Raw genomic sequence first — 17,188 nt, forward strand, 5'->3', positions numbered from 1 at the left:
TAACATTTTACTCTAATTTAAATTCTGTTGGTCACTTTGGGCTCTAAAATTACTTACTCTGTGAAAAAGGTCTGGGTGTTGACAATTCAAGCACCTAGAAGAAGTATTATTCCAGCACTCCTTGCAGACTGGTTGAGAATGAAGATGGTGACACAACATTAAATATTTGTCATGAGTATCAAATATAACATTTTGAGGGGGCAAAGCTTAAAGCTATAGATATTCTAAATGGCATTTGGCTATATAGACAGTGTCTGTTCAGATAATTTCCCCAAAAAAGTCCTTAGCACTCTGATAATACAATTCTTAAAATAATCAGTTGTTGACATTTGCCCTGAGTAGTCATAAATACAGTTTTAATATACTCTCAACGACCATGATAACTTGTTGGTTATTTACACTATTCAGTTATTCCGATCTCAAATTAACACAAAGGAAGTCAAACCATACCCATATCATTGTATTAAAATAATAGTTTTTTATTCCTAAATATCTAATTATTCATGTTTTGATATTCCTGTATCACCATGACTACCCTGACCATGCTTTTCAGAATCTTTGAATCTTTTCTATTTTGAAATGATAAAATCATATGTGCAGTTCAACATACCAAAAAAAATTCAAACTAAGCTTAAAGCTAAGAAAATAGAAGACAAATAGGCATTTCACTTTATTAAATTCATTATGACAAAATATTGTTGAGTTACTTGGTATTGTATGGGAGACATCCTTTTTGTTACAGTAAAATGAAATACACAAACTAGAATTTGTCTTCTCAAATCTCTGGATATATTGAGAATGCTTTGTCCCCAGACTTCCTGTTTCAAACTAAAACAGACATAGGTACATAGAAAATAGCAAACCCCTTAATGATTTGCATTATATAAACACAAGAAAAGTACATCTTCAGCAAGTATTCATCTATTGTAGCCATTTAGTTATGAAATTATTCTATTTTTTTAACTACAGCATTTTAAAAAATCATGATTTTTATGCAGCTGGTTATCGTGGGGTAAGCAAAGATGTATATATTTCATATACCAGGGAGGCTTATCAGGAGGCTGAGGTAGGAGAATCACTTGAACCTGGTAGGCGGAGGTTGCAGTGAGCCAAGATCACGCCATTGCACTCCAGCCTGGGCAACAAGAGTGAAACTCCATCTCAAAAAAAAATAAGAAAAAAAGAAATGCTTATCATAGACAAGTACAGGTCCATAATTCAGTTTCCACAATCCTGAGATCCAAAAGACTCTGATTTTTGTAACTGATTTATTCGCAAAACCTGACCAAACCTGAATCCATTTAGTAGCAAAACCTAACTTGAACTTACTTGAGTCTGTCTATGGTCTTCACTTATCCAACTTAATGTAAATATGTATACATATATACAGAAATATTATTATGTCTGATGATGGGGTATTTAGCAGGGTGACCTTAAATAAAGGCAAATGCTCTAAATTCTGAAACACATCTGGCCTCAGGGTTTTGGATAAGAAGTGGTAGGCCTGGGCCCAGAGTGGTGGCTCACATCTGTTATCCCACACTTTGGGATGCTGAGGCGGGTGGATCACCTGAGGTCAGGAGGTGGAGACCAGCCTGGCCAACATAGTGAAACCCCATCTCTACCGAAAATACAAAAATTAGCCAGGTGTGGTGGCACACGCCTGTAATCCCAACTACTCAGGAGGCTGAGGCAGGAGAATCACTTGAACCCGAGAGGTGGGGGTTACAGTGAGCTGAGATCATGTCACTGCACTCCAGCCTGGTGACAGAGTGAGGTTCAGAAAAAATAAGTAAATAAATAGTCTGCCTGCACTAATCTTAATAACACACACCTTTGCTGTTCTGTGAACTGTTCAAGGTAAATGGGCCATCACTTATGTGCTCATGACCTACAGCCATCACTTCCTTAACTCATTATCATCTTCTCTAACCGGATTCTCCTATGGACTTTTTTTTTTTTCCCAGTAGGATAATCACTCCTCCAGTCTCCCAGCCTAATCTTACTAGTTACCTTTCATTTCATTCTCACTCTTGCTTACTCATATCCCATCACTTGTGGAAGTTTCACATGGCCTCACATACCCCCATCTGCTTGCCTTTGCTCCACCCCTTATCCACCCCTTATTTTAGACTGGTCTGAACAAACTTAAGCCAGAATTATTGCAGGCAGCCCCCAAAGACCTTCTTACTTCCTTTTTACTCCCTGAATCTCTCCTTTTCCAATTCCCCTTAAATTCTGCTTCAAGATTAATCTTGTCACCATCTCACACATTGTTCAAATATTTTCCTTGACTTAAAGACCGTAATGGAAGAGATAAATTCTAAAGATAGAAGACTGGCATTTAAAGACCAAAGAATTTTGGCCCAACCTACCTTTTCACTGCAATACCTCTTTCCTAACATAAATTGTTCTCAGTCAAAATAAGCACGAATTCTTCAGCTTCTCCCCCAACTCCAAAAAACAGCTGAGTTGTCTCCATCTTCGCTCACACTATCTACCCAGGATCTGAAATCGGTAATGAATACCTTTCATCATATCTGACTATTTTAATCCCACTCACACTTGAGACTCAATTTAGGTCCCACATGGGCAACAAAGCTTTCTTTCCCTGTCCTGGCCCCCTATGATCCTCTCTCCTAAATTCCCACAGCACTCACAATCCATACTATTCATTTGATACTCGACACACATTTTCTTGTATCATCAAAGTATTTGATTTTTCATGCATATGTATCTTGTCTTTTTAACCAGATTTTAAATTCCTTGAAATCACAGACCATGTCTTATATTTTATGTATGAACAAATAAGTACCTTTCTATATCTTACAATAAAAAGGCAATACTGGGCCGGGTGTGGTGGCTCACGCCTGTAATCCCAGCACTTTGGGAGGCCAAGATGGGCAGATCACGAGGGCAGTAGATTGAAACCATCCTGGCCAGTATGGTGATACCCCATCTCTAATATAAATACAAAAACTAGCTGGGCATGGTAGCAGGCACCTGTAATCCCAGCTACTCGGGAGGCTGAGGCAGCAGAACTGCTTGAACCTGGGAAGCAGAGGTTGCAGTGAGCCAAGATCGCGCCACTGGACTCTAGCCTGGCAACAGAGTAAGACACTTTAAAAAAAAAAAAAAAAAAAGGTAACACTGGCAAAGACAACATGTAAAGGATGGAGAAACATTAATTTACTTAATCAAATGTATTGAATACTACTGTGCCAGGCATTGTTTTAGGCACTGAAGATTAAAAGGTAAGCAAGATCAACATAACATCTCACTCACCAGTTTCAGGTATAGCTGTGAAATCATATATTAATGAAACAATTTTACAAGTAACTATATAAGCAAATACATGTTTGGAAAAGGAACTATGCAGTATTAACAGGCTTCGAATTGTTTTCAGATGCTACACCTACCACCTCATTCTGAGGTGGCCTGCCTTCCAACCACTCCAGTTCCAACTAAGTAATACCTTCAATGAATACAAAGAACATAATTCTTCTTGAGAGACTGACAGCTCCTTATGGTGGAGGTCATCCGACAATGTGTTAAAAGGGCAGTGTTAAAAAGAAAATGGCAACTAATAGAGGATCTCTGCACATGTTGGAAAACAAAAGGAAAAGAGAGAAGACAACAGGAAAGCAGTTTGTCTGAGAAATACATTATTACAGTCTTGATGTTCTAAAATCCATCCTCAGATAGAGCTATTCAATCAAAGTAACTTGAACCCTTATCACTTTGCCCTTCATAGAAATGTTTTCATGAAATAAAGCATCACAGACTTGCTTTCACGATTAAATTTTTTTGTTTGTTTGTTTTTGAGATGGAATCTTACTCCGTGCCAGGCTGGAGTACAATGGCACAATCTCGGCTCACTGCAACCTCTGCCTCCTGGGTTCAAGCGATTCTCCTGCCTCAGTCAGCCTCCCAAGTAGCTGGGACTACAGGTGTGCGCCACCATGCCCAGCTAATTTTTGTATTCTTAGTAGAGACAGAGTTTCACCATGTTGGCCAGAATGGTCTCGATCTCTTGACCTCATGATCCACCCATCTCGGCCTCCCAAAGTGCTGGGATTACAGGCGTGAGCCACCGTGCCCAGCTGATTAAATGTTATACTCTACACTTTGATGAACGTTTGCTTTAAGACACAAGAATATGAAATCCATTTCTGCATTTGCCACTTCACCATTCAGCATCTCCAAGCACAAGACAAAAGAAAAGCTTTACCAAAATTTATGACAAGGAGGTTCTACAACTTGGTGCAAAGAAAAATACCTCTGTGGAGCTTACAATTTTCATCACTGCTGATGACCACAGTGATGTAGTTTCCCCTTGTGCCCAGCTCTGAGAAAGCTCAAAACCAAGCAAGGTTTTGAAATTCATGAAATCAAAACAAATTTGATTCTGCCTTTTCTGTGGTCCTGATTTTCTACTTCTACTGTATTATGCATACATGTTGTAAATAATTTAAATTCCTTTTTGGAATAAAAATTATTTCTTGAATAAGCTCAAGAAATTAAATTCTCCTTGCAGATAGGTCCTAATTGTCAGCATAATAATTTTGGATGTCTCTATTCATGGATATCTCTAAAGTATAATCCCTCAAAAAGCTAGGATGTATTATTAAAACACATTAAAAAAAAAAAACTAGAATCATCCAAGCAAATGAAAGAGAGAGGTACTGGAAGAGTATAAACTGACATTCCAATGGAACCTAACTTTTATAAATCCTCATATAATACCTAAAGATTCTGTTTTAAACTAAAAAAAAATTCTAAACTTATCAATTCTGATTTCAGAATTGCTTCTGAATTATGTTACTACCTAAAGAGTCTCAAAAACCTAATATTTATGTCTCACAGAAAAATTAAATTTATAACCAATGAAGTATATTAAATCATGTGCTCACAGAATAATTCGCTCTCTCTCACACATCCCTTAAATTGGGAATACTTATTGTTCTTCTGGAATCTACTAAGAAGAGACTTCCTATAACAAAATAAATGAAGACTTACAAGTTGATTAAATGAAAGGGATAGTGGCATTCTATATAATATTTGTATTTGGCATTTTATTAGAGAATTATATAAAAAAGAAGCTGTTGAGTTGATCTCAAGAAATGATTCTGGTCATTTTTGTAAGCCATTCTAATATTTCTGTAACAAAAATTTCTGTGCTTGTCATTAGCAATCCCACCCCTTCCAACATACACACATCATCCTCATCATCATCATCACCTATCAGAAGCTTGCATGTACAAATTGTTAAATATGTCCTTTTAAAAATGAACTATGAATAAATGCTAATTATTTGAGAACCAGGGCAGAAACATTTATCATATACCAAGCCAACAAGAACATCTATGTTTGCATTAAATTTTTAATTCTTTTCCATATCATTGCACGGCTGTGACTCTTCGGTACAAGTAGTCACAAGTGGGAGCTGAAGAGAAGACAACTGAAGTCTTACAGGAGGGAGTCAGAGAAAGTGCCACAGAGGAGATAATGCTTGAACTGATATTTGAAGGAAAATGGAAAACTAGCCAAAGTGACAAAGCAGAGAGGAGCATAATGGGCATGGGAGAGCACATAGGCAAAAAACACTGGGACATGAGATAACATGGCAAGTTTGAGAACCAGTAAATATTTCCCTGCAATATGTGGAATGTGAAAAATCAGGTTTGGAGTGAGGAAGGAGTAGATCATAAATAGCTTCGAGTATCAATCAAAGGAGTTTAGATTTTCTTCTGTTGGTGGTTCTGCAGGTCAAAGTAACTCCATCTTAAATGCTAATCCATCATGTTGACTTCTGATCAACCCTAGTTCTGGGAAGGCCTCTAAGATTTTTACTTACCATGAATTCTTCCCTTAAGCAAATTCTCTGTGGTGTATAAGCCCTGGGTCTGGAGAATAACAGGGCAAGGATACATCACCTCACAGGTACCGAGATATGGCTTCTGTTAATAAGTCCCTATTAAATGTTGTTTCCTGTGAAAATGGATATGTCAGCCTCTTTCTTCAGGCTCTCAGCTCCCTCAGTCTTTGGGGATAGGTTTGCAAAGACCTACTTACCACAGAACAGTGACAGAAGCCATTTAGCAATATGGAAAAAATAATTCCACTAGCAAAATCCATAATGAACAAGAGGAGCAGATAACTATTTGGAGGAAATGATTAATAGTTCATGAAGTAAGGAAGAATCAATTGCCATGAGCAGAGACAGAAGAAGAAGACAAGTTCAAAGTTTATTAGGAAATTTGATCAGAGAATGAGAGGGGACAAGTTTGGAGTTCATCAGGAAATTAAATCAAGAGTCCTCACCATTTACAGAAGGTTATGATTCCTTCTCTAATATTCCATAAAATTTCATAGGTTTTTTAGTAAGAGAAAAAGGAGAAGGAAATTGCCAAATAGAAGAAATCAAGCTGAGTACATCATATAATCTTTCCTACTGTAAGTAAAAAAAAAAAAAAAAAATAGAACTCACTTCCATTATTTTAAAATAATTTGTACTCAATAAACCACTTGAAACCGAAAGTGCTTTTTCAGGGCTGATTACTTATATCACCAGTAAAATGTAAGCCATAACTGAAATGTGATTTTAGTATAAGAGATAAAAGTTTGCAACATAATAATTTAACAAAATGTAGTGATTACAAAACCAAATGTCCTGTTTATAATTCACACCATTAGCTTAATGGTGTGATTCTCAATCAATCTTCAATATAGGCAGATGACTTTTCTCCAAACTGGATATTTTGGTCTAAATTTGCCTTAGCTTCCTCCGCTGAGAAAATTTTCTCGAATGGGATCCAAACACATCCAGCCATTGCTTGTAACAGGTATCTATTGTTTTGTCTCCCCAGCACTCTCTATCCATTTTTGGAAAATGACCCACTCCCATTCACTATCCACCCTTATCCTCTTCTATCCATATAATTACTATGCAGGACATGATGCTTGTTTAATGTTTGGTAGATGATGTAACATTGAGTTCCTAAATATTCTCTGTGTCAATGACCCATCTCTCTAATCTACTTTAGGACTCACTCTCTAAAGACCACACCCTACTTGGGAATCATTACTGAAGAATGGTTTACTTCTGTTACAACATGTCATGTGACCACACCCACCAATCCTTTCCTTTTTCTTACTCCCATCTCACCTGTTGAGCCTCATCCAAATCTTCAGGCCCCTGCCCACTCCTCCCAGACTGTTACGGGAAGTCAGGGACCCTGAACAGAGGAACCGGCTGGAGCCACGGCAGAGGAACATAAATTGTGAGGATTTCATCTTAATATGGACATTTATCATTTCTCAAATAATACTTTTATAATTTCTTATGCCTGTCTTTAATCTCTTAATCCTGTTATCTTCATAAGCTGAGGATGTATGTCACCTCAGGACCACTGTGATAATTGTGTTAACTGCACAAATTGATTGTAAAACATGTGTGTTTAAACAATATGAAATCAGTGCACCTTGAAAAAGAACAGAATAATAGCGATTTTTATGGAACAAGGGAAGACAACCATAAGGTCTGACTGCCTGCAGGGTTGGCAAAAAAAAGCCATATTTTCTTCTTGTAGAGAGCCTATAAATGGATGTGCAAGTAGGAAACATATCGCTCAATTATTTTCCTAGCAAGAAATATTAATATTAATACCCTGGGAAAATAATGCATTCCCGGGGGGAGGTCTATAGATGGCCGCTCTGGGAATGTCTGTCTTGTGCAGTTGAAATAAGGACTGAGATAAGCCCTGGTTTCCGGCAGAACCCTCAGGCTTACTAGGGTTGGGAAAACTCAACCCTGGTAAATTTGTGGTCAGAACGGTTCTCTGCTCTCGAACCCTGTTTTCTGTTAAGATGTTTATCAAGACAATGCACTGCTGAACATAGACCCTTATCAGTGGTTCTGTTTTTGCCCTTTGCCCTGTGACCTTTGTTGGACCTTTATCAGTGGTTCTGCTTTTGCCCTTTGCCATGTGATCTTTGTTAGGCCCTTATCAGTGGTTCTGCTTTTCATTCTTTGAAGCACGTGATCTTTGTACCTACTCTCTGTTCTTACACCCCCTCCCCTTTTGAAATCCTTAATAAAAACTTGCTGGTCTGAGACTCAGGTGGGCATCACAGTCCTACCAATATGTGATGTCACACCCAACTGTAAAATTCCTCTTTTCATACTGTCTCTCTTTATTTCTCAGCAGGCCAACACTTACGGAAAACAGAAAGAACCTACTTTAAAATATTGGGGGCGGGTTCCCCCAGTACCAGACCATCATCTCCCTCACCTGTTTTCCACGTCCACCCACAATCCCCTATCAGTCAAATGAATAATGCTTTTCCTGTAACTCTCCATTTATTTTTCATCCTTTGTTTCCAATACAGCAAGCCTGATCAGTCTCCACCCAGATGAATCACGCTCAAATTCTCTTCTGGATGACTGAACTCTCAAAAAGAACACTGCTCAACAATCCAGACTGGTATCATTCAAATTTATAGTGGCTAACAACCCTCATGATAATCAGCAACCCTTTCATTTGTTCTGAGTCAGTACACTTCCCAACTCCCTAAGCCCACTGTTCCAAACCTTAACCACTTCCTTAAACCGCCTGCATCATCAAGCCCCTCCATCTTTATCGTCAGATCTTCTTTTTCATAGTAAAACAGAGGTTATCAGATTAAAGAGATATCAGGTTATCAGGTTTAATAGACAGAAGAATATTCACCTTCCTGTTCCTCTACCTCAAACATACCTAATGGAGTACCAATCTTTATCTCACTCATGTCTATATTTGAGAAACCAGGGTCTCTCCTCTTTTCCTCTCCAAGCCACCATTTCTACCTGTGTCTTAAGTCTGAGACCACAGAAACCTTCAGAGATGCTGTCTTTCTTCTATATCTTTTTACCTCCACTTTAGCTCCTTCTCCCACAAATATAAACAGGTCAATTAATCTTATCCCCCAAATAAAACTATCTGCCCCACCACCAACAAAATGTTCCCTTGGCCCTTCTTCCATTTTTAGCACTTCTCCATTTCTTTCTTCTAGTTTCTCACCAAATGTCTAGAAACTATGTGCATCTATACATATGTGTGCATTTTATATATATAAGCACACAGACAATAAATATAAAATATGTGCATTTTATATATTTATATAATAGAAACAGATGGCAATAGTTTAAGGAATAAATGGAGAAAAAAATATATATAATACTATGTGTATGTGTGTGTATGGATATTTATTTATTCCTTAAAACATTGCCATGGTTTCTAATCCAACCTCTAGACCAAAAATACCTTCAGTAAGTCACCTATTTATCTTATCACTGCTAAGTCCAAAGCTCTATCATTAAATTATCTTCCTAATTGACCCAAGTACAGCATTCAAAACTACTTTCTTTTCCCCCACTGCATACAGAGTATACATTTATTTGTTTAGTCTTTCTCTCTCCTGTAGGAACTAAGTTTTTATGAGGGCAAAGACCTTACCGGCTTGATTCACTGTCTAGAATTGTGTCTGGCATGTTATAAGCGATGAACATTTACTGAATAAATATCACCTACCTCTAGGCAAAAATCGGTTAGTTCAGAGGTGGGAACCACACCCTGAGACAACTTCACTCTCTTCACTGAGAGTTTAAACTTGAGACCAGGAAAGTCAACCCAGTCTCTCTAGGTAATAAAAATTCACCTTCAGTGTAAAAGGAGAATAAAGCAGATAATACACAGAAAGTGAGACAAATAGCATCCTAACAGATTTCAAGCCCTTGGTTTCATTGATCCCAATGTCCCAATGTCCCTGTCACTTCATTCTATCTTTGGTCTCTGAAATATCCTAACATCCTTATAGTAAGTTACCTTTTTAACTTAAACAATTTAGTCTCTTCTTCTGTCAAGAGATTCCTTACTAATATACTATTCTTTATCAAGAGATTCCTTACTAATATACTATTCTTTAGTTGCATAGGTTCAAAAATAAACATCCTAAAGCCAATGTTCAAAAAAAAAAAAAAGAGAGTAAAAGTTTACAGTTCCAACTCCCTGAATGAACAATATGTGTAAAATATATTTAACAAAAATGTAGTGTGATATGGAGTCATTTTCTTTATGATTTATAAACTCTCTGCCACACTTAGGTACTATTTACGGGAGGAAAAGCTATTTTCTTGTTCATATCTTCTCTAAAAAAGATTACGTATATATCACCATGGAATATTATGCAGTCATAAAAAAGGATGAGTTCATGTCCTTCACAGGGACATGGATGCAGCTGGAAATGATCATTCTGAGCAAACTAACACAAGGACAGAAAACCAAACACCGCATGTTCTCACTCATAGGTGGGAACTGAACAATGAGAACAGTCGGACATGTGGCGGGGAACATCACGCCCCAGGGCCTGTCATGGGGTTGGGGGCAGGGGGATGGACAGCATTAGGAGAAATACCTAATGTAAATGTTGAGTTAATGGGTGCAGCAAACCAACATGGCACATGTATACCTATATAACAAATTTGCACATTGTGCACCTGTACCCTAGAACTTAAAAGTATAATTTTAAAAAATTTAAAATTTTTAAACAAGTTTTTAAAAAAAAAAGAATATGCATATATTCATTTTATTCCTAATGCTTTTTTTTTTTTTTTTTTTTTTTTTGAGACGGAGTCTCGCTCTGTCACCCAGGCTGTAGCACAGTGGTGCAATCTTGGCTCACTGCAACCTCCGCCTCCCACGTTCAAGCGATCCTCCTACCTCAGCCTCTCAAGTAGCTTGGATTACAAACATGCGCCACCACACCGGGCTAATTTTTGTATTTTTAGAGTAGAGATGAGGTTTCACCATGTTGCCCAGGCTGATCTCGAACTTCTGACCTCAAGTGATCCGCCCACCTCGGCCACCCAAATTGGTGGGATTACCAGCGTGAGCCACCACACCTCCCCGAATGCTACTTTTTTGAAATGAAGTTTGGTACTAATTTTACCTCATGCTAATTTTCCTTTGACAGTAGGAAAAGTAAACTATTAACAGAGAGTAGTTGAAAAGTAAACCATTAACCGAGAGTAGTTGAAGAACCCAGTTACAACCACGCATAACAACTTTAAGGCAGGAGGACAAACTAAAATGTCTCCTACATTGGCATTTAGAAACAGTAAAGTTGTATCTTGGAAAACATAAATTAAATAATGAGCAATATTACATTTCATGGGTCATGGTACTTACCAAACAAACGCTGATGGAACAGAAATTTGCCAGCTATTAGTCCTGTGAGAATGGCAAGTAGCCATAGAAGCACCTTCAAAATCCTCCAGCCAACTCCTCTAGGGTATTTATTTGTAACAAATGAAAAACAGTTTCCAACAACAATAACATTGGCTTCTGTTTGGCTATGAGAAACTGGGTCCTCCGCAAATATTAAGAAGTTAAAGAAGATCACCAAGTAAGCCACAATCATGCGAGACCAGGGATGCTGGAAATAATAACGAAAGTCTTTACCCATTCTTCAAAACTCCCAGTTCGTACTTTACCTGTGTAAGAAAAGATAGATAGGGTTAGAGCAGGAAAACAAGTAGTCTCTTCCTTCTTTTTATCAGTTCAGGTTTATAACAGTTTCATAAAAAGGTATTTGGAAAAGATTATACCTGTTCCTACTTATGGCTCCAAGACAAGTCTGAGAATGAGGAAAGCAAATATTGCCCCTTCCCTAACATCTAATCATACCTCTGATCATTTGGAGACTTGGGAAAGAAAAACAATGGAAGAGTAAGGAGAAACAAGGGGATGTGAGAGGGCAGAACACTGTCCAAAATTGGGATGGTGACCAAGATGACATGTAGAGGTCCTCCCAGGGGGAAACGCAGAGGTGGCACAACCACAGCTCATTGCAGCCTCCATCTCCTGGGCTCAAGTGATCCTCCCACCTCAGCCTCTCCAGTAGCTGTGACCACACGCATGTGCCACCACACCTGGTTAACTTTTGTATTTTCTGTAGAGACAGGGTTTCACCATGTTGGTCTTGAACTTCTGGTCTCAAATGATCTGCCCACCTAAAGTTCCCAAAGTGCTGGGACTACAGGTGTGAGCCACCATACTTGGCCTCCTGTTTTTGATTATTACAAAATCAAAACAATATAGAGGTAAAATGAGCATATATTAATGAAAGTTAAACAATATTCTCTCCTCTGTCCAAATCCCTCTCCTCAGAGTTACGACTGCTTAAGAATTTGGTGTAATTACTTTCAGATCTTCTTCTAAACACTGACAAATGTATATACATGAATAAACTTTTATTAAAATGTTCACAGTCTAGTTATCAGATAATTTCAATAGAGAGTAAGTTCTATGAAATAGCTAAGTCTACAGCAGAGTAGTAGCCCACAGAAAGGACTGGCAATCCTTTGCACTGGCTGAATGAGAAGAGGAAGATTTCACAAAAGATATCCCCACGTTTAAGGTTGGAGGATTAGCATAATTTTTTTTACTAGTGAAGAAGGGACGGATACAAGGCAAGCCACTCTAGGCAGTGGCTACGGCACATCCAAAGGCACAGGGCACTGCAAAATATGTAATATGCCTACAGTAGTGGGTTCTAACCTGAATATGTGCACTGGAAGTACATAGCTATCTTAAAATGAAAATGTTCAGGCCCACCTCCAAAGTCTTGCTCAGCTCCTCCCTCTTCCCTATTTGGGAACTAGCCTGCCCATAGAGAACACAAGCTGTAACTTCCACATGAAGAGATCTGTCTGGGTCCACCAGGGCTTATAAGTGGATGATTATGTCTATGTAGTTCTGGGGTTTGGCGTTCGTGAGCCCATTTGGCTCTCAGACTAAACTGTGTCTGTTTTTCAGCAACAACACTGATTAAATCTTAGATATCAAAAATAATACAGACAAAAATTTGACAGCCATCTGCCAATTCATTTTTCTTCTCTCCCAATTTGTTTAGAATTCAGAAAGGGAAGAGGGAGAAGAGGGTCCTTTACAAAGTCTACAGCAGTTTACATGCCAGGCTCTGTGCTGGATGTCTGTATGTATCATTGTGTCATTTTTGTCATAACAACCCCCTGAAATACTGTTATGATCATTCCTGCCACTTCATTTTACAGGGTGGAAATTGGGGCTGACACAGATTTTCTGACTTGCCCAAAGTCACCTAGCAGGAGAGCTCTGATCTGAGCCTCTGAGGCCGACCCCAGGTGCTGATCACTATTCTCTGCAGACAGCCAGATCAACTCCTTGCACTTTCCTTGCCTAGAGAACAGGCCTAGGTCCCAGTCCCAGGGATGCCATCCCTTGAACGTCTTCTGGAGACATGTTCTCCTCCAGACACAAATATAATAACTCTGTAATATCTACTTCTAATGCATAAAAAAAAATTGTGTGTGTGTGGGCATGTGTGTGTGTGTGAGAGAAAGAATCCTTTATAAACTCTGAACACTTGGTGGGGGGAGTATCCATTGATAAATACTCTCACTTTATACATGACTGAAATCATAAAGACCATGCCACAAGCCTGAAGTAAGTCAATGGAAGATCTGAGATAGTCTCCAAGGCTCCCAAGTCCCAATCCAATATTCTGGGCTCATGAATGCCAATTCAATCCACAATCTTAGTTAATGAGGACTTGTCATGACTATTTTACAAAAGTAATATAAACAGGGAAAGGATTGGCAACAGAATTCAGCCAAGCAAACAGTCACTGTGCCTTGGATTCATAAGCCTTCTAAGCAATTTTAAGTCCCTTGTTATCTCTGTGAACACTCTGAAATCTATCCCCAGGGGCTGTAGCTTGGATCGCCTAGGAATGGTGACTATCTCAAGAGTCTTGTTTTTGTTTTTGTATTTTTCAATGTGAGGCTCATCACCTGCTATAGCAGCAGAAACTTAAACGTGTGACTCTCACACCAAAGACAGCAGAGCAAGTAGTGAAGAACAAAAATGAACTTTTATGCGTTTTCATGATATTTAATGTGTAAGAATGCCAGAATAGGTTGGTTTTCAACTCAATTTCACACAACACTTTTGGAAGTGTCCAAAGACCACCACTACAAGAAAAATTCATCACTGGTCACCAGTGAGTCATAAAAAAGAAATAGTTCCCATATGCCCATCAGAACTAGAAAGGAGTATTATTTAAGAAGCTGTTATTACAGGTTGCTGTCACTGCTTTTGCCAGTGAAGAATTCTACCACCACCTCCCCTCCCATCGTGAACACACACAATTACGGCAGTAGGAATTAGAAATACTACTGAAATAGCATTATTGTCATTCCTATCACTTCATTTTACAGAGAGGAAATTGAGGCTCACATGGACTTTATAACTGGTCCAAAGTCACCTCTCAGAAGAGCTGTGATCTGAGCCTCTGAGGCTGACTCCAGGGCCTTATCACCATTTCCTGCAGACGGCCAGATCAACTCCAATACATACAATCTTGATTCTTTTTTAAAATACATGCATTTTGGAGGCTAGCACATACTTATTTTCTCGTTTTTAACTTGAGAATCTTGCTTCGTGGGCTATGTGATGTCCACATGCTCAAGTTAAACTAGAATATTCAAAAAATTTCAGAGACAGCTGTTTCTCTGCAGCATTTATATTATTTAGGGAAAGAGGACTATAGCATTGAGCAATAATCCTGCACTAGTACATGATTTTATTTAATTACCACAGTAATGCCATGAATGCTATTATCACTGCCACATTACAGGGAAGAAAACAAAGGCTCAGAGCAGTTGCTGCCTGTTTAATTTACATAGCAAGTGGAAACATCAGGGTTTGAATCCAGACCGACACCTAGCCCTTAATCTTTCTAATATACCACAAAGCTGGAAGTGTTTCTTCCAGTAAGATATTTCCCATCACGGTTACAGCTTATTCTGTATTTCCACTAACAGTTTCAACTAGCAGAACAAAACAGGACCCCATTATTGATCATTTAAGCTGGCTGAAATTTATTCTTGCCTCCTAATTCTGAAGTTGAAGTGATATCTTCTAGAGGGTCCCAAATTTCAAACTCTTACATAATAATTTGAATTAAACCTCTGCTTATCCTCACTTCATGACTTCGTACACAGGCTGCAAATGTTTGCCTAGTCATCTCAGCCCTACTTTCTAGTTCCTTAGGTACCCCAACATTATCCAGAGAACCAAAGCTGTTTTTACCTCTGTAGTGCACATAAAACATCTTTACAATCAGTAAGATCATTTGGTGTATCTACTGTTAATTTAAATGCAGGCTTGAGGCTGTTCAAATGGACTATGTTATACAGGGCACATAGTCTGCAAAACCTTTCCATTTTTAAATTCATTTCTATAACCACAGATGAGAATGAGCTTTTATCTTAGCTCCTGGCTCATTATAGTGAAATTATCTGTGTATGTGTTTGTCTCCCTCACTTGATCATAAGCTCCTCAGAGAAGTGGCTGTTTACTGCCAGGGCACAGCACAATACTGGGCTCATACTGGGTGATCAGTAGGTATCTATTGGATGAGCTGAGTGGTACACTCACAAAGAGAAGCTCCCTCATTATTTAGGTGAGATGAGAAGTGGGTGGAGCAATCTGCCATTCAACTTCCGCTAAGGCAAAGTGAAGAGGAGCAGTGGAGACCAAGGACTACATTGACGACCTGGCCAGTAACAATACTAATGCATCCCCACTAAACTCCCTCTCATTTCAGCACGAGGTGTTAAATTAATATTTCTAAGGCTAACATTTATTGAGCACATACTATACAGCAGACACTGTGCTGATGAGCTTTACCAGCATCTCTTAAATTTCATAGCAAACCAATGAAGAAAATACTATTTTCCCCATTTCACAAATATTGAAACTGAGACTTAGAGTTCAGTACCTTGTAAAAAAATAACAAAATTTATATCAGAGCCACAATTTAAACCCAAGCCACCTGGCTTCAACACTCCATGCAATGCCTCCCACACACAAGGACACAAATTCTAAAATCTTACCCTTTACATTAGTTAGAAAGTTTCTGATAATAAAGCCAAGTGATATAAAAAAAAAATTCACAGTACTTCTATTTTGTGCAAAGGCACAGAAGAAACTGCCTGGGACTGATGTAGAGATGTATCAGTAGTTGTGTGTGGCTGGAACACTGGGTGCTTGGCATTATCCTGTGAGAGTCAAGGATAATTTGGAGCCAATCCAACAAAGATTATCCAAAAGTGTTGGTCTGTATTTTACTGAAAATAGAGAATTATCAAAGGTTTCAGAGCGGAAGAGTGAGACAATCTTGCATATAAAAGGGATGATATACAGATTTGTTAACTCCATAACAACATTCATTCATTCATTTGTTCAATATTTACCACTTGCCTATTTTTTGCCAGGCACAGGCCTATGTGCTAGGGTAACTAACAGACAAAGACCTGTTGCTTGCATCTGATAGTTTCTTTGAGGGAAACAGATATTAAACAGATAAAAATTAAACACAGTATTCAAGAAAGTTCACAGAGAAAATTAAAGCAAGGAAAAGTTAACAGGGAGTGTCAGGTGTGAGGGAAGTTGAAGACTTCATTATAAGGCGACATCAGAAGACAGGCACGAAAGAAGGGAGAGAAGTCAGCAGCTATCTGGGAAAATTGTGATTCAGATAGAGGGAACAAAAGTTGGAAAGGCTATTGTTGGGTGCAGGTTTAGAGCAAATTAAGGATCTTCAAGGAGGGCAGTATGACTGGATGGGGAGCAGGTGCAGGGGAGTATGAAAGAGATGAGGTACAGGAGGTAGCATCTGATCATTAGCAGGCCTTGAAGCCCTCCTATGTGGGCTTTCACCCTGAGTGAGATAGGAAGCAGAGGAGGGACACAATCTGACTTATATGTCAGAAGGGCCTGTCTGTTTCCTGATTGAAAATATTTTATAAGAAAGGAGGGCAAGGAACAGAAGCAGGGAAGCTACTGAGGAAGCCGTTGCCAAAGAGATGCAGCAACTTGGACCAAGCAGAGAGAAATTAAGGCAGTTTAAACAACTCTGGTTCTGGACACATCAAAGATAACTACTAAGATTTACTAATACATTGGATGTAGACGTGATCTAGGCAAAATCCATAATGGAACTACCATTTCCTGAGATGGAAAATGCATTTCCTGAGATGAAGAGGGTTGCAGTAGATGTAGACAGCAAACCTGTAATTAACACTTTCTAGTGCTTTTAGGGG

At 38.6% G+C, this 17,188-nt stretch overlaps 1 protein-coding gene across 1 annotated transcript in view; it reads right to left on the bottom strand.

Moving 5' to 3' along the window:
- TMEM117 (transmembrane protein 117) overlaps nucleotides 1–17,188 on the bottom strand; it is a 580,634-nt gene that overhangs the window by 560,373 nt on the left and 3,073 nt on the right. The window contains exon 2 of the mRNA XM_030939932.1: nucleotides 11,229–11,533. Coding sequence (XP_030795792.1) covers nucleotides 11,229–11,505 — 277 coding nt within the window. The 5' untranslated portion in view covers nucleotides 11,506–11,533. The remainder of the gene's footprint in view (nucleotides 1–11,228; nucleotides 11,534–17,188) is intronic.

Source organism: Rhinopithecus roxellana, chromosome 10 (assembly GCF_007565055.1).
Source record: "Rhinopithecus roxellana isolate Shanxi Qingling chromosome 10, ASM756505v1, whole genome shotgun sequence".
Lineage (NCBI taxonomy): Eukaryota > Metazoa > Chordata > Mammalia > Primates > Cercopithecidae > Rhinopithecus > Rhinopithecus roxellana.